Below are 17,389 nucleotides of genomic sequence, written 5' to 3'. Positions count from 1 at the left end.
ATTATGTTGCACGGCTATTGAATTGAGAGAGAGAGAGACAGAGAGATAGTTTGATATGTTCAAAGGGTATTTTAAGTAAAACGAATACATGGGTCAAACGATGGACTTATTTGTGTAAAAAAAAATTATTGTCCTTGAATGGAAGAGAATGTTGAAAGACGTATTTCCTTAATATTTCTATAGTTTTTTTTCATCGTGACATAGTACATTGTTAATTGTAAATTTGTAATAGATTGGTAAACTTAAAGCGCTACAGTTTGAAATTTAAGCAACTTGTTTTACATTGAGAAATGAGAATCCATTTAGGGGCCGGCTGATCTGTATTAGTTTCTTTTGGTCGGAACTAAATGGGAATTGATCTAGTCTCGCGGCGTATGACACCAGCAACAACCGTGATATCATCGACTTTTCCTCCTACATATTGCTTGCGTCAGGCCGCCCGCTTTTGCAAAAGGGGTTTCACAGCCTTTGTTATGAGATCTTCTTTGCCAGTTCCTCGGGTTTCTTCTTCTTAAAGTCGTGACGGTCCATCATCTTTCCAATCTTAGATACGAACCATATTGTCAAACAACCCAGCAGTTCCAACCAGAATGACATCTTCGGCTTCTATTAGATTCTTATATATGTACTCATCTGCCGAGTCAGGATAATCGCTTTTGTCCCCATTTCCCAACTGGTAACCTCGCTTTTGTCCCCAGTTGAAACCTCTCTGCTGAGGTAAAGACCGACCTTGTAATTTGTAACATGAGTTGTGATTTTTCCTAAACAACTTGAAACCGCTATCCCCAATGTTCGCCGAATGCAAGGTTGCCCTGGGAGAGCATCTAACTGATCCACCTTCGGTGTTCTTGAGAGTGACAATGCAAGCCGTGGACAATCCAAGTTTAATGTGCTTGGTGCTGGTGTAGGCTTCCTCCAAGACCCTTATCGGGTCGATTTCTTGGCCAGTTTCGTGCTGATTGGAACAGATTTTTCGGAGTTTCGGATGAGCTCCCGGGAGTACTCACCGGCATCCACGCCCTTTGATGCCCAACCACCAACACCGTCTGCAACGCCAATGGTCTGCTCTTTTGCACATATGAAGTGAGCATCGTCACCTTTATCTTTTTTCGGCAAGTAGTATGCTCCACAATCCATCTTCAACACCACCTTCTTGGGCTCTTGAACACGGCCACGACGTCTTACGATCTTCATTGCAACTTGACCATGTTCTTCAGCTTGGCTAAGTCTGCTCGTATCCTTTTCCAACGAATTTCTTCCAACTCAAGTTTGTCTAGCTAGGGTGTTAATATATGTATGTTATTTTGCTCTGCTTTCCTTTATTTGTAACACTGGTCTCCGTGTCTTTCTTGGATTAGGAAATTAGTACATGCATAGGAAAAACCGAATACAAAACTATTTTCTTGTTGCGCAATCAAGCCCCTAATTTACTAAATATAAAAAGATAGTACAATTCGTTTTCAAAAAGAAAAGAAAAGATGTACTGTACTGTAATACTAGGAAAAGTGAGAGTCCGTTAGTGAATTGGAAAACTATTTAATCCAATGCACTTTCATTTTCCTTTAAGCTCTGGGGAGTAGATCAAGTTACATCATAGTCATAATGTGAGCTTTTCTTGCATACAACTACGTGTGCACCAAATTCCTCCCATACATCTTCTTTGCTAGCCAGCTAGCTCCTGTGGCAGTGTGGCACGTACTTGAAACATTTTTGCAGTCTTGTGCTTAAGGTAGACCATTTCACATTACTCCTTTTGCAACTTAGAGCCTTACCCTTATATTTACAAGAACATGAAATCGGAAATCTAGATGGTTTTAAAACATTCAGAGTAGAATGAAATAAAGACGGACAAGAAAGAAAGAAAGCAAGCAATGCGCGTGAAGTTTGACTTTTAACCACTACTAGGCCACTCTTCCGAATTGTTACGAAACATTTAGGTTCTTCAATTCAGCAAAAGCTATCCTCCATGAGCTTAAGAAATTCCTCAAAGTCTATACGTCCATCTCCATTGTGATCGAAGGTCTTGATCATTCTCTTGCATTCCGACTCCGAAGCTTGGACGAAACCTAATACATGGAGAACCTTCTTGATCTCCCCTGCATCGATGAAACCATCGGTATTTTCATCAAACAAATGAAAGGCTTCTTTCACTTCCTCCAAGCTGGGTTCCTCCTCAAGCAAGTCAGCCATCTCCTTAGACCCATTATCATCACATAATCTTCCCAGATTCTCCACAACCGATGCTAATTCTCCTAGACACAGTTTCTTGTCACCCAAGTCTTTCGTGCTCTCTTCGACACCTACTGTCTCGTAAATGCTAGCTTTCTGGTTTGTGATCTTGGTCTGATTATCCCGGCTAACATTGCGCAGACCAGTAGTAAGTAAGCAACTCACAGAGAATTGAAGTGCATACCTTAAACTTGACAAGTGTAGAACGAACTGCACAATGAGACACTTAATAATCATTAGGAGAAACAGAACTCCAACAAGTGCAAGGGAGCTACTGGCAATTGCTTCATCCATGAATGTCTTTTCCATTTCTGGGTGGGAATAGAAAACTGAAATGCTTGACTATATATGTAACTGTTAATTTGGTTGGGTTACTACGACTTGCCAATGGAGTGTGGAAGCACTCTCTCTGGTGTTAGATATATAGAAGTGTAGAATCACCCGTTCAGATATCGTCGGATATGAAGTCAAGTCGTTCTGGAAAACAAACATTTGGAAAATTCAGTCCGAAGTGATCCAAATTTCTCTGAAATTATAACCGAAGTCTTTTTCGGTGAAGGTTCCATACAAGTTTCGAGTTCGTCACTTTACATGTTTAATAAACTAGGGTTGTTCGTTTTCAAAAAAATAAAAGAAATAAACTAGGGTTGTTATGGTGTGGAAACTAGAAACTTCTGTGTAGTCACTATGAGTAGTACTTGGGAAGAGAGACATAAATTCTTAATCATTTGAATTACGTGTAGAGTTGCATAGAAGGTTCAGTGTGAAGACATCTATACTTTGTTAAGAACTTAAGATTCACAACTTGCATGCCGACAAAAAATACAAGAAAGTGCCAATCTAGATAAGCATCGGATTCCATGTCACAAAATTGCGATTGAATTTAACGGAAAAATATGTATGTACTACGTCATACCCCTAAATATATACTTTCTTACAATTATTATCACTCAGCTTTATATATTTGCCAAAACTTGGAACTCCTAACTTTTTTGTGTTAGTGAAATTGTAAAACATAAGAAACGAATACATATACATATCTATTGCGTGCCCTTGTTCTTATTGTCAAACTCATCTAGAAATAGGGCTGTAGGTAGGCTCGAGCCGCTTGTGTTCGATTAGTGTTCGGCTCGCTTTTAGTATGTTCGGCTCGAGCTTATAAAATTAAATGAGCCGAGTTTGAACTCAATATTTAGCCCGACCTTGAAAATGAGCCAAGCTTAAACAACAAGTATTCGGCTCGTTCAACTCGTTTAGCTCGCGAGTTAGCTCGGACTTGTTAAAAGCTCAACTCGTTTATTAATTAAGTTTGACTAAGTAACTTTTATAGTATATATAAAGTATAATTTTTATATGACAAATAATATTAAAAAATAATATTAGTTCGAAAGAGCTTAAAGGTTTATTTATAGAATAATTAGTTAAAAACTTTAAGTTCTATAACGAGTTTGATTTGTTATTTTTAATTTATTACACATAAAAGAGATTTTTTGTGATGTAATGACATTATATTTTGAATTTTCTTTTTAATTTCTAAATTTTAAAATTTTAATAGATCGGCTTTTACTAGTTTTGCAAGGCTCATCGACCCGACCCGACCCAAATAATTCACTCATAAGCTGAGCTTAGAGAAGCAAAGGCCACCTGAGAAAGATGAGGCCAGCAAGCAAAGAACCAAAGCGCCGGAGCCGCCCTTCATCTCCGTTAAGGGACCGAAACCCAACGTCCCCCAGGTCTCGCCACTCCGGGCCCACACCACCTCGAGTCTCCCTCCTCGATGACGTCACTGACAACAGCTACAACAACAACCCGCGAAGCTTCCCGCACAGTGTGAAGCAGCAATGCTGGGAGAAGGCGGAGAAGATCAGAGGGCGGGACCCAGATCGCTGGCGGCGGGACCCTCTCGGAAACACCGTGTTCCGGAAGCTCGTTGGCTGCCCCGGCTGCTTATGTCATGACTACGATCACATTGTGCCGTACTCTAAGGTGAAACTTACAGTCTTTCATATGTTTCTGTTTAGTAGGGATTGCTTGGTTTGAATTGCTTTGTGGTTTTTGTGTTTGGGATCAAAGTTTTGTGCTTTTTGCTATGTGTTGTGGTTTTTGTTATGGCATTGTGAGCATTTTGTTTGACAGATTGTGAAGTGCTTGTGTTATTGTTTCTAGGAATCAAAAAGGTCGAGTTCTTTTGGTCCACGGCGTAGCTTGACATATAATTTAGTTGCATAAATGGTTGGTTTCTGTTTTTTTTCTGCTGATACTCTTATGTTCATAAGTACATTATGTTATAAAATTATAATGCAGCTTATCATCAGTAGGAAAATGTCAGGAAATTTCTAATTTATCCAATTTGTGAGAGAATATGGATAATTTTGGTCATACAGGGACTTTCAAGGCCATTGAATACAAACTTGAAGTACTTCTTAGGAAAATACTTTCACTGGCTGTGGTGAGAAGGTATATGAGCGTGTGATTTGTTTACAAGGGCAGTGCATGATATAAGTGTAGGTTATCCGAATGGCTATCATCGATAGAATTCTGGAAACATAATCCAGGAATTATTGTGCAGCTCACTGAGGCATCAGTTGCAATGGCGGCGGCGCGGCGCTATATATCAATTTTTAGGAAGAAGCTCATTTTGTGATGTATATTATGGATAATAAAGGGTAGGCAGAACTAAGAATATTAAATTGGCTTGGTGCGGCAGTTTTGTGACAAAAGTCGATTAAATTCAGGGACGCAGGATTTCATTTACTTGTGAACTTTTGGTTGGAGACTTGAGGGATAGTGTTTTGAGGAGACAATAGGAGTGAATACGCATACTTCCATCTGTTTGTACATTTAGTTAATGTATGCTTCTTGTGTACTTGGGTGACCCCTGTTACAACAATTTTGGATTTTCCTACTGTGTATTAACCCTAAATTCATCATCTTTTGGGATTTTGCACACTTGATTTGATAACGTTTTTTGCTTATTTTGTTTCTTGTACAACCATGAGCCCTGAAATAGAGGCATGATTTTGAAATTTTCACATTTCAGGGAGGAGAAAGTACGCTCGAAAATTGTCAGGTTTTACAGGTGTGCACTTATGCTTTCTTTAGAAGCTTTGTTTATTATATAAGGGTCTTTTTTATTTATTATTATCCGCAATGTCCGGTCCAAGAAAGTACCATTTTACCTTTGTGGCTTTGTGTATCGATTTTTTTTTGCTATGTATACCTCCATTTATAGTTAACCTTCTAAGTTAGAAAGCTGCTAAATTACCTTCACTACTTGAGATGTTTTAGCACCATCACCAACCTGAAATCCAATGTGGCCAATAGGCAATAGCATCAAAGTACCACAGTAGAAGAGTGCAGGACAGAGCTGTATATTGTGTGGTTTGAATTGACTGTTAATCAGCAGAGTTCAAAAAGTGATGAACCACTCAGATAATCCTTATCATTTATCTCTCAAAGGCAATTTTAAGTCATACACTAAATCTCACCAAGGTTGCACATAATGTCTTCATCTCATTAAGGTTGAAGCCCAAGTTCACCTTGGTTTTCTACTCTTTGTATGTTGTCTTAAAGAATCAGGCAATTTTAACATAGAATCTAAAATCATATGTTTTTTCTCTCCCATAATGTAGGCAAAAGTAAACAGATCAAAAGGAAATCGAACAGAGTTTTCTAGGGCTGAGCTCATACAGAAAAGTTCTTACTGTCGGGTTTCAGGTATCCCAGTAAACTCCAAAAATTTGCAGCATCCTTAACAGGATAAATTCAATAACAGATGACAGACTTGCTTTTAAATGCAGGTCGTGATATGGATCTATTTGAACTGTCAGCCTATGGTAATGTCAGTCCTGCAAAAGAAGATTCATATTGTCGTGTTCCAGGTAATCCCAGAAACTCCAAAAACTTGCTGAAGATCCTCAGTGAGATAAATTCAACTAATTGTAACATGTCTAGATTTCTTTGAAATGCAGGTCGTGATATTGATCTGATTGACTTAGCCAAAGGCAACATCCGCAATGCACAAGAGTTTTGGGGATGTACAATACAGTAATCAGTTGTGTAACCTCTATGTTCTAACATTGAGACTGGAAAGCTAGGTTTCACTCACATTTGTATCAAGCTGCATAGAATGTCATTCAGTGATTGTAAGACGAGCTGTATGGGACAAATGGACAGTCCATTTACTAATCCTCACGCACAAGGTTAGCTATCTGTAAAGTGAAAACCCTAGCTTGTTGATTACACTTCTTATGGTTGTATGCATGTCCACAGTACATGAAAATTCTTCATTGATAAACATTGACATTCCCCCTGTAATTTTTCAGGGTTTAAGTGTACTTATTATGCTACTGTCTGATCTGTAATTACCAATTTAAATGAATCATCTTTAGCTCTCAAGAAAAGTTGGGTATATATGTGTGTGTACTACTAATTATAAGATAGGTTTATCAATAAAACACCTTCACACTCAAAATGTGGTGTTCCTACAATAGAGGAAGAAGAAGATATGATAGGAAAAGTTGGATCACTTTGATGTTGGTTCTCTTTTTTTGCTTTCTGTGGGAAAGTGAACCTTCACATCCCACTTTCTTTGAAGTTCTTTTTCATGTTGTTTTCTTTTCCTGAAGAAGCATTTCAAATGTTTGGAAAAAGCTTAAGTAGAGACACACACTTGGAATTTTTTGTTGTTCTGTTATTGGAAGCGACACTACTATAATGCCTATACAGGTGTTCCACTTCCACTTGTATTCCTGTATTTTATATGAAAGATCTGAATATATATTGATCATAATGCGTTTACTTGGATAAAAGTCTATAATATAGTTGCACAAATTTATTTATATCTTAACTAAAAACTAATACAGTTGTAGACTAGCTTTATGTAGTAGTAGATGAACTTTCTGACTTCTCAGTCATTCAGAGAGCTGTATATATATTTACCACAACAATCTGCATCATTAATGTACCCTTTTTATCCTCATCGTTAGTATACTTGCAGAAAAAATAAACATAAAACTGAGCAACAGAGAATAATAGAGAAAAACTGATTGATCATCATGTAGCACTTGAAGTATAACAAAGAGAGCTGCTTCACACAATTATTGAAGGTCAAATTAATTAGGATTGAACAGATTGTTTTTTTTTTTTGAAATAGATGTTTTTGAACATTGAATCAAATAGAGAGCACTAGACTTGGGGATAAGTTAATAGTGGGAGGTTGACTCTGACTCATCATGAAAAGAGCTGCATTTTCCACAAACAAATTTAGAGACTCAACTTGAAACTAACATGAGCACTTGGCCTAATTGAGCATTACATTATCATACACAGACTGCTATTATTGCAGTCGAAATCGCTGACCAAACTGATACAATTCTCGACCAATCTTTCATCCAAGGAATGAACCAAGTATCTTAAATCCCATAACTTGGTTCTCTAATGATCGACATCACACACCTACTGTAACTAGTCCTGTACCTAATTGGTACGGGCTAGGTGTTTGTCTTATAATCTGAGACAAAATTCTCAGAATTAATAGCTAATTGAGTATTTGTGGCCTAGTGTAATCTGGCCTTGAGTGTTTTCATGAAACACTTTGTGCTGTCATGCTCAATAAATCTCATAGAAGGGTGCAGAATTGTAGAAAGACTACCAATTAGCTATTCTAGTATTATTTCTCCGGACATGTTCCATGTTCAACATCCCACAATGCCACAACTAAAAGAGGACAAGCTCGAAAAATCTTTTCATTCCTTTTCCATTTTACTCTGATGAAATTGCTAGTAATGTAAAGCCTTGGGCAAGAAGGCTCCGTCGAAATGTGGAAAGGTAGAACTTAATGTTAGAACAGTTGGAATGACATGACTTAACCGACCTTTTCCTTCGGTTTCATCACAAAGTGACTTTTATGGGTGATTAGTTAGAACGAGAGGTCAATACCTTATAGGGTAGGGATATATCATTAGCATTTGCTGCATTAGGCATAGGTACTTGTGATCCACAAAAAGTCGACCATGTAAGGTTGTGTTGTGTTCAGTTTTAATAGATAGTCTGGTACAAAAAATCAATTGGTTATGAGATGGTGATACATATATTGAACAAACCCCGTCATTATTGTGTTCTTTGTTTCCCAAAAACTTAAAAATTAGGCATATGGATGAAATGGGATGAGCAATAGCTTTCGTAGAGAAAAGGAAAGGAGCAAAAAGGAAAGGAATTAAAAGCAGGAGAGAGTGCCAAAAGGATTCATGGCATTATGTTCAATTTGGGTCCCCTAACAACCCATCTTTACATAAAATGTGGCCTCAATTGCTTGGTTGCACCAAAATATCGGTGTATTTATAATTTCTTGATTGGTATGAGACACACATGTGTTTGATGTTGATCTCTGTATCTACCAAGTTGCTTTACAATGAAATTAGGTAGATTCATTTCATTCCACCAAGGTAATCCTATGATCCATATATAAAGTCTTGTTGAGTTAGGAATTGATACACTTTCCTGGCCTTTGATGGCTCAAATTAATATATGTTATCTTACCCTTTACCTATGAATCTATCCATTAATCTAATTTCTGACAATTGAAGGTAATAATTGAAACTTGAAAGGGTTAGAGAACAAGAAGAGAGCAAGAAAATATCAGTCAGCCTGTGCAACTCAACTTTTTTATGCAAGTTGCTTGGGTCCCTTGCTGGAGAAAAGGAAAGCAATTTGATCCTTGTGGAATATTTATTCAAGTTGATCTAATCAATGGAGTGACTAAAAGATCAAATTTGTTGGTTTGCCTCCAACTCCATTACAGCTTAGTGCCCCTTCTCTTTAAGCTCCACCTTTTGATATGGAATTTAGATTTAGAGCAAAACCAACTGTTATGCCATAGATTTTTCTTGTTGTTTGAGCAAAGAACCAAAGAGAATGGAAGGGAAAGAGAGAAAAGATGATGTTAATTTTACAGCTATGGATTTCACATATAGATTTGTACATGGACAACAGAAACTCAGAGAACTAAGTACATCAGAAGCAATCTGTGCATGCAGTATGTTACAAGAAGGCAAAATTAGTTTCCACCAGATCGAACTAGTTCCCCTAACCTACTGAGGAACCCTAGAGTTGAGACTTGCCGGCTGGGGTTAGCTTTCAAAACTCATACGAGAGATGGGGTGATCCAACCTCACAATTCCAGCTTATGCCTAAGAGTTACACCATAGCCTAAGTTAACCAATTCAAGAGCTCTCGTGGAAGTTGAATGATCTAGACAAGGCTGCTGGGTTGGCTAGCATAGCCGGAGAGGTTTCAGGGACATGTTTCTTTTGATCACTCTTTGATTGTGATTGGAGGGCCTTAAACAGCCCTTTCCCACTGCTGATGCAATCGTTCTTGATCCCAAGTGTTGTCCATATCGAACTCTTTGCAGCTTCGCTTGGGTCATCAATCCTTAATGTTTTAGGAACCAAAACACATCCATTTTTCTGTTTTGATGGCTCTTGTTTCTCCAAATGAACTTCTGGTCTGAGGATCTCTCCCTCCCTTGAACGCTTCCCCAGTGTTGGAGAACTTGAGCCAGAGTTCGGAGACTTCTGGTTCGGAGAAGCAGGGTGTGGACTGAACCAAGGCACTGGTACTTGGAGAGGGACGCCACAGTTCCAATAAGATGCAGGAAAAACTGGTATAGGCATTCCCGGTGGGGGAACTGCTGAATTCCACTGATAAGGCCACGGAACACCAGGAAGACATGGAATATGTGGGGAGAAGCCATTGGTATTTGGAATTTGTGGTTTCAAAGCTGTTATGTCATTACCATTTTCTCTGCTCTTGCAAAGAGCTGGAAATACTAATTCTTCGCTCTTATGAAATCCATTTCGATTAGTACCATTCAAAACTTTTTTATCAAGGTGTAAAACAGAAGCCATGGAATCACAGGCTGGTGCATCTACTCCAAAGCTAAGGACTCTGCCATTGCTTTTCAATCCAGGGTGGTGAGCTCCATTTGGAGCATCCATTCGAGCTACTTGGAGAGCCTCAGAAATTGTAATCTGGCGATAGTGTGAAGCAGACTTGTTCTTCCTACGTCCAGCTCCCACAGGAACATTCCTCATCGTACCGCCGGCAGTCCAATATCTTTGACAGGCCTTGCAGAAGTGGCGCGGTTGATTGACGTTGTAATTGTTGTAGTAACAAAACTTAGTGTCCATGCTATTGCAGCGAGGGCATGGTAGTATCTTGTCAGGCTTTTTCAGGGTTTTCTCTTGCGAGTTGTTTGTATCACTCTGTTCTTTCTCCTTTGGGGCTTTTGATTTTGCACTTTCTTCATCGATTAATGGTGTCTTCGGGTTCACATTACAATCTGGTAGCAATTCCATACTGGTTGAGTCTTCAGTTCTTGGAGAATCATGGTCTTCTGTGCTCTCAGTGGCTTCTGTTGATGGTGAATCCTGAAATTTCACAAGTACGCTTTAGGAACATGTATTGAAAAATCAGAACAGAAGCAAACGAGTGTGACAACACCTTTCATTAAAAAAAAAGGAGAAATTTAGGAAAAATTGAGTCTCTTTCTTAAGATGGCAGTCCTAAGTCTATACTTTTCATTGACAAAATCAAATCTATTGAACATTCCCGAAAAATTAGAGAATCTAATGACAACTTGGAAGCACAAGGATTAGTGGAAAGAAAATTTTCAATTATGAAAATAAAAGCTTTATTTTAGCTTGTGGCTGTGAAGGTATGACTGCCTAACAAATGGAAGAGCAAGAAACCACTAATTTTCAATGGGCACCCAAACAAAATTATGGGGAAACTAGAAATCTAATTGAGCTCAGCAGACCAAAAACTATGATGACTTACAATTCATTAAGGCAAAACAGATTGAAGGAAAAAAGATTGTAAAACCTTCACTTTCTTTCCTAGTTCTTCAAGCTTTCCACTTTCCAAACACAAAAACTGAAACTAATCCCATGATCGATACTCAAACAGCAGTGAATCAAAACGGATTGCAGAAGTAAGATTAACCCATCAAAGTTCTCAGCATTTCCACAAAAGGGTCTCCTTAAATTATCCAAAACACACCTACACTTTCAGATTTACATAATCAAGTGTAGAACAAGCTAGTGTACGTGTACGTTACCTTGTCTTCTACTTCCTCCTCTTCTTGATCAACTCGTTTCTCTCCCCTCTTAATAAACCTGAAGTTCTCGTCGTCATCGCCGGCCGGCAGTGGAATCTTCATGCCGAAAAGCTTGATCGCCAGGTCCTTAGTTTCGAGCATCATTTTTTTTCCTTGTTGACTGTAATAAAAAAAAAACGCGCGAGTTCTTTCTTGGATGGAATAAGAGTGTCTCTCTCCGTCTACGGCTTTGGCTTAAGAAATGAGATTTTGATCCGTTTAAACTAAACATAAAGAGGGTGGATGCCACGTCATTGGAAGGGTTTGATTCTGAGCCACAAGTTCTTGTGGCCTCCAGATTTTCTTTTCATTTTCTTTCTCCTAATTTTCTATTACTCGGATTCTCTCTCTCTCTGCGCGACTTTAACAGAAGAAGAACTGCTTCTGCTTCTGTTGCATGCCAATTCGGTGCTATCCTATATCGACCTTATCCTACTCGCAGTTTTAAATTCATGGCATCTTATTATACTCCGGCCTCCGGGTTCCAAAAGTTTGGCCTCGATCCCTTTTAGCTAGTAGTTTTGATGAAGGTATAAAGTGATCGATTATATATATGTTTATGTTTCACGAAAACAATCGATCTTATGATACCATACTTGGTTCAAAATTGATTATAAACTTAGTAAAAGCATACAAAATAGTGAACAATACAACCTATGTACATCAGTCACCTCCCATCAGTCCCATGCATTTGACAGAAGAACTTATATTGTCATTTTGAGTTATAGAAGTATGTGGTTTTTAAAGGCTAGCTAGCCTACTCATTTCGTTGTTAAATCAAATTAGGGATCGTTACAGTAGGTGCTGAGATAATATACTCACTATTACTAAATCAAAGATTAATTTATCTGATTGTAAACATCATGTTCTATAATTCTTTATCGTTAATAAATTTAGAGGATGCACAAACAGGCACTTGCGATAACATATCTCTTGGTCTGAATAAAAATATATGTGTGCACTTTTTGGTAGCTAAATGCAAAACAAATCGGCTACAAATAATAAGAGTTGGGATCAGAACAAATCATGCATGGTCTTACAAACATGTTCAACATCATGCCTAGGTTTTCTTAGTTATTAAACACGTATTCTAGTGCATGACACGTGTATAGCATCCATCAGTTCAGCTCCACGCTTAACAATTTTCTCCACAAACCATTGAAATCAAGCTCCAACAAGCTGACACGCGTCCAGTATTAGTGAAGTGAGATTTTTAAAACGTGATTTTAGTACGATGTACACGCAGGTAAAGGGATAAAAGAGCTTACGTCTTCTTGTTCAAAGGTCAATTGGTTTGGATTAGTATAATCAAATACATTTATGTGGATTAGACTCTCGATTAAACAAGGCTAATTTGTGAAGAAAAAGTTATAAGAATTGGGTTGTTAAATGGCTAATGGCTCCGTGGGCGGTTAACACTGGTGATAGCATTATCTTACCCAGTAATCATGCCACATTTTGATTTTGACAGGATGATAAACTATATTAAGGAAGTGGTTAGGATGGAAATTAAATTAAAGAAATTTTATAGTCATTGTTAAGTTGTTAATTATTTGAGTGACTTGCTTTACAATCAAGTTCTTGCTCATGTAATGTGAGATGGGCCTTCATGATTTGATGAGAACCCAATCTTATGAGATTATTGTCATAGAGGCCCAGTTTCCTTCCCATTGACACGGTGACACTTAAGGTTCAGAAGCCCAATTTATTATGAGTAGAAGACTTTAGCTTCTGTCCGGCCCAAATATTTTTTAAAGATCTTGTTAACGCAGCCTCGCTATTTGGCACTTGCAGGAATATATATGAAAAATGAGAAATGTGAGCGTGTTGAAAAAAAGATCAATGAATCGCAGAAAGGAGAAAACTCTGCCGTACGTTTATAATATTACGTTCAATACCGAAGTCAAAACTAAGTATAAAGAATTTCATTTTCTAGTTTCTAAAAATGGTAAATCAAGATGACTAACTAGCTAGCTTGTGCGTTGCGACTTGCGATTTAGTGAAACTTAGTCCAAGATTTAAAATTAATTTTTCATCTTCGATCCCTTTTCCGATCTTGATAATCCCATGATTACTTGCACAAGTGTGATCATATGTTGTGAAATGAAGGATGCCATTGACTAATTAAGATGGAAGTATACTAGTTTCACCAGTGGTGGATCTAAGATTTGGACATGGGGTGGACTTCAAGTATGGCCGAATGCCAAAAACAAATTTACCGCTACAAACCATGTAAACTGTAAATGTTAATGAGTCTTTAAAAATAAAAATTGGCATAAATGCAAATAGAAGAATAATATGAAAATCAAAGACATTAGAAAGCATAACAATTTTTTCTTTTCAAATTGATTAGATTGAATCTCAATAACTCATACTTACAAATTTCAAAATCATTAGATAGAGAGAAGATAATTAGAAGAGTTTTTACTTGGGGAATTTTAATTATTTAAGAAGAATAAAATTGTCTTACAATATATACACACACAAAATATATCAATAAAAACTAGAAGACATAATGGAACCAGAACAAAGGACCGAAAGAAGAAAGTGTGGAATAGAGAACTAAATAACAAAAATCAGAAACGTAAGATATGTAAAAACATGAGAAATTTAGATGAGAACAAATGCAAATACCATAAAAATAATAATATATACAAAGTTTTTTTTTAAACCTCAAAAAACTTGATTGGACTGGAGCCCTACCAGTCGGTTCCTTGGATCCGCCCTTGAGCTTCACTGCACCAGATCCCATCAGAAAGGGTTGACTGAAGCTAGTATGATGAAGCATGATACATATGCATCTAATTAAATTATCAGACAGTACTAATGCTCCTGGAAATTCAGAAAGCATGCATATATTTAACTTGATGCCTTTAACTTTTGAAAGTTTCTCAACCATTTCGGATATCCAGGCTTTAAGGTTCACGTTGTTTTACTCAATCAGTATTTAAACCCTGGGCTTGAATTGGCTGTTACATCAGCTAACATAGTTTGCCCAACTCGTAGTCTACTTTTACAGACATATCATAATTTGGCAAACCATTTACATATATACAAGTGTGCAGCTGTGCAATGACTGAATGACCCACCCAAACCTTTGGAAAAAAAAAACAACTTGAATTGATAAGTATGAAGTCAAACAATAATAAGATATGTAAAGCTAAAGAGATCCGTCCTAATTCGTCTACTGAATGTCTGAATTAGTTAACAAAGAGTATAATTATCATAGTGGGAGAAATGTTGATCACATATAAACGAACCGTACATATGAAACAGATTCCCTAAAACCTAAGAGTATGCTGCTTTGAGCCGGGCGCATTAGGTGTCTTCAATTCTTCTCATTCATGCAATATATGTGAGGTCATCTCAGCACTCCATGGGTCGACGAAATTCCAAACCAAGCAAGGAAGAGTATACGATCTGCAAAGATCAGTGATTAGTTTTATATTCATGACGGTAAGGTTGTATATATACTGTTATTTAATGTTAATTAAATAAATTATTACATTAATAATAACGTAATTAAACTAAATTACGATATTAATAACAAAATTATGAAATTTATTTTACATATCTACATATCATTGAACAAAATTATTATATTTACAACAATTTATTTATAAGTTTGTAAAATGTTATAAGTGAAATAATTACTTATAATTGAACTATAATTACTTAATTAATAATTTGTATTACCGTAATAACGATAAATTTATTGTTATAAATGTAAATGTGGTTATCACGTACAAGTGGTTACCCATGAAAATTCTTTATGACAGTACCCTTTTAGAACGAACGAATGTCATTTGGAAATTACTAAACACTTGCACAGCATCTTAAACTCTACAAAAGCTACTTTTTTCAAATTCCCCTTAATTAATCTTAAACAGGTTTAATGTATAGTGACCTAAAACACCCATCACGTGCATATGCTCCCACTTATATTCCAGCTAGATCTTTCTTTTTAGTTTTTACTTTATTTGCTAACCAAGGACCCAAGGTATTAGTCAACCAAGTCATACTTGAATCCTAAACTTGCCACCACATTTGATGGCTGCTGTTAATTGACATGCACTTTGGTTTTACTAAATTTCTTTCTTGTGAATGATTGAGTATCAATGTATTGAGCTCCAATTAGGAATCCCACTAAGACCCTTGTTCATAAAAACCACAACTTAGTGCATGAGCTCTCTCAAGTCATTCCACCACATCATTCTTGTGTCACCCTCCACTAGGACCACTACTCATTTGCACTACAAATTGTGTATTCACGCAGCTAGCTAGTGTGTCTCCCTCTTTCTAATTTCGTCCCACATTTAAATATCAAATTCCACGGCCATGATCGACATCGATGCTTCATTTCAGACACTGTGATATGCAAAATTCAAAAGGTTGGAAACGCGTACGGCCCCCACGAAGCGATCTGTGGTTCTTTCTACCTTTCGGACTTTAAACACTATAATTGCTTTCCCCACAACACACAACAAGTTCCAGATAGGAAAACCCTCATTGTAATTTCATGTATAAATTGAGTACTACTTCCTTTCTCGGACGACTCAACGTTCATTCACACAACCTGCTTCTTCCTGCTTACTTCGAGCAACATATTCAGAAATGGCAAGCAGTACTACTCTCCTTCGTCTACTTGTAATATTGTTAGGGTTTTCTCACCTCTTCTGCTTCAACGCTGTCCCAGTTACAAGTAATACTCCTAAATACTTTCTCATTCTCTATCTTCTTCTACTTCGATCATCTCCTGATCGAGTTACTACTTATGCTTGCAGGAAGCGGAGGCCTAAAGCATATTGAACCTGAAGTTCACCAAACCAATGCAGAAAATAACAAACTGGTACTGAATTGATTTTCAGTTTCATATATGCTGATGGGGTTTATCATCTTTCATGTCACTAATGCAGTTAATTTATATATTTGAATGCAGATGACCACAGAGATGAAATTTTATGAGAGAATGGATGTGGAGCTTAATGACTACCCCGGATCAGGGGCCAACAACCGCCACACTCCGAAGCCTCAATATGGGAGATGTGCTGATTGCTAAAAGAGAATATTTCTTCACTGGACTCACAGTATTTATGTTGTTATATGCATGTGGATTAGATTTCTCTCTTAATTGCATGATCACTGATTTTAAGTTTAATATGAGGGCTGAAATTAGAGGGCAATGACAGTAACTGTAGGAGTAAATGAATTACGTGAAATTTGGATCAATCCATATATATATATATGGGGATGAATATGTAAGTACAAGAGGCAAGTGCAGTATGGATGGTTAATATTACTACTTAATTAATAGTAGTATATAACTATATATATTGAAGTATCAATCTCAGTACTGAAATGAATGTGTAAGAGCTATATTTTGATCTAGCTAGGTAGTTTCATATCCATATCGATCTCTAGTTGATAAACTGGGGCCGAACAGTTCTTGTACAATTTTTATTGTTAACCGGTTTATATATGCTTGATTTTAGATCCTACATTTCCAAACTATATATATATAGAGCCTGGTTAGAGAACAGACGTCCGCACAACCCTTAAAGTGCGGACGTCTCTGCGTTTTCAGCCGCTCGGCGCCGATGGCGGCGGTTTTCTTGCCGGATGAACAACAACCATCAATATAGATCTTATTCTCCATGGTGGAGTCGCAACAAAATCAGTTTGCAGCCGATTCGATCGAACTTGAAGTTTTTGCCATTATTGTTGCCTAGACCTTTGATTCTCGATATTTTTCGCGTTCATCTTCATAGAAATGCAATCCAACATGCCTTTGTTCATCCAGCAAGAGAACCACCACCATCTGCTCCGGGCGGCTGAAAACGCAGAGACATCCGCATTTTAAGGGCTGTGCGGGCGTCCCCTTGTGATCTGTTCTATATATATATAATACATTAATTGATACGTGATTCCCTTTCACTAGTTAACAACTGGACTAAATGGCATAGCATTAACTTAATTTAGGCAAATAACCAAAAACATATC

At 37.3% G+C, this 17,389-nt stretch overlaps 4 protein-coding genes across 4 annotated transcripts; 2 read left to right on the top strand and 2 right to left on the bottom strand.

Moving 5' to 3' along the window:
- Nucleotides 1-1,555: 1,555 nt before the first annotated feature.
- Nucleotides 1,556-2,594, bottom strand: LOC126795243 (probable calcium-binding protein CML47). The gene has a single exon (XM_050522085.1). The coding sequence runs from the start codon at nucleotides 2,536-2,538 to the stop codon at nucleotides 1,948-1,950; it is 591 nt and encodes a 196-aa protein (XP_050378042.1). The 5' UTR covers nucleotides 2,539-2,594; the 3' UTR covers nucleotides 1,556-1,947.
- A 1,269-nt stretch (nucleotides 2,595-3,863) lies between these two features.
- LOC126794979 (uncharacterized) lies at nucleotides 3,864-6,615 on the top strand. Its single transcript, XM_050521785.1, has 5 exons — nucleotides 3,864-4,215; nucleotides 5,270-5,308; nucleotides 5,862-5,946; nucleotides 6,030-6,110; nucleotides 6,201-6,615. Exons 1-5 carry the CDS (start codon nucleotides 3,883-3,885, stop codon nucleotides 6,278-6,280), a joined length of 618 nt encoding a protein of 205 aa, XP_050377742.1. The 5' UTR covers nucleotides 3,864-3,882; the 3' UTR covers nucleotides 6,281-6,615.
- A 2,541-nt stretch (nucleotides 6,616-9,156) lies between these two features.
- Nucleotides 9,157-11,568, bottom strand: LOC126794158 (cyclic dof factor 3). The gene is made up of 2 exons (XM_050520818.1): nucleotides 11,351-11,568; nucleotides 9,157-10,661 (listed from the first exon to the last, which is right to left on the bottom strand). Exons 1-2 carry the CDS (start codon nucleotides 11,492-11,494, stop codon nucleotides 9,453-9,455), a joined length of 1,353 nt encoding a protein of 450 aa, XP_050376775.1. The 5' UTR covers nucleotides 11,495-11,568; the 3' UTR covers nucleotides 9,157-9,452.
- A 4,347-nt stretch (nucleotides 11,569-15,915) lies between these two features.
- On the top strand, nucleotides 15,916-16,929 carry LOC126795161 (uncharacterized). The gene is made up of 3 exons (XM_050521992.1): nucleotides 15,916-16,091; nucleotides 16,174-16,238; nucleotides 16,329-16,929. Exons 1-3 carry the CDS (start codon nucleotides 16,004-16,006, stop codon nucleotides 16,446-16,448), a joined length of 273 nt encoding a protein of 90 aa, XP_050377949.1. The 5' UTR covers nucleotides 15,916-16,003; the 3' UTR covers nucleotides 16,449-16,929.
- Nucleotides 16,930-17,389: the final 460 nt, after the last annotated feature.

Source organism: Argentina anserina, chromosome 5 (genome assembly GCF_933775445.1).
Source record: "Argentina anserina chromosome 5, drPotAnse1.1, whole genome shotgun sequence".
Lineage (NCBI taxonomy): Eukaryota > Viridiplantae > Streptophyta > Magnoliopsida > Rosales > Rosaceae > Argentina > Argentina anserina.
The sequence above is the reverse complement of the archived record's forward strand: the minus strand, read 5'-3'. Positions and strand labels throughout refer to the sequence as shown.

What these genes read in the sequence shown, in the direction of transcription:
- LOC126795161 (XM_050521992.1), top strand. Translation starts at nt 16,004, where the DNA reads ATGGCAAGCAGTACTACTCTCCTTCGTCTACTTGTAATATTGTTAGGG. An exon ending in CAACGCTGTCCCAGTTACAA is followed by an intron (nt 16,092 to 16,173) that starts GTAATACTCCTA and finishes TTATGCTTGCAG; the next exon opens with GAAGCGGAGGCCTAAAGCAT. An exon ending in ATGCAGAAAATAACAAACTG is followed by an intron (nt 16,239 to 16,328) that starts GTACTGAATTGA and finishes ATTTGAATGCAG; the next exon opens with ATGACCACAGAGATGAAATT.
- LOC126794979 (XM_050521785.1), top strand. Translation starts at nt 3,883, where the DNA reads ATGAGGCCAGCAAGCAAAGAACCAAAGCGCCGGAGCCGCCCTTCATCT. An exon ending in AAAATTGTCAGGTTTTACAG is followed by an intron (nt 5,309 to 5,861) that starts GTGTGCACTTAT and finishes CCCATAATGTAG; the next exon opens with GCAAAAGTAAACAGATCAAA. An exon ending in TTCTTACTGTCGGGTTTCAG is followed by an intron (nt 5,947 to 6,029) that starts GTATCCCAGTAA and finishes TTTTAAATGCAG; the next exon opens with GTCGTGATATGGATCTATTT.
- LOC126794158 (XM_050520818.1), bottom strand. Translation starts at nt 11,494, where the DNA reads ATGATGCTCGAAACTAAGGACCTGGCGATCAAGCTTTTCGGCATGAAG. An exon ending in AGGAGGAAGTAGAAGACAAG is followed by an intron (nt 10,662 to 11,350) that starts GTAACGTACACG and finishes GTGAAATTTCAG; the next exon opens with GATTCACCATCAACAGAAGC.
- LOC126795243 (XM_050522085.1), bottom strand. Translation starts at nt 2,538, where the DNA reads ATGGAAAAGACATTCATGGATGAAGCAATTGCCAGTAGCTCCCTTGCA.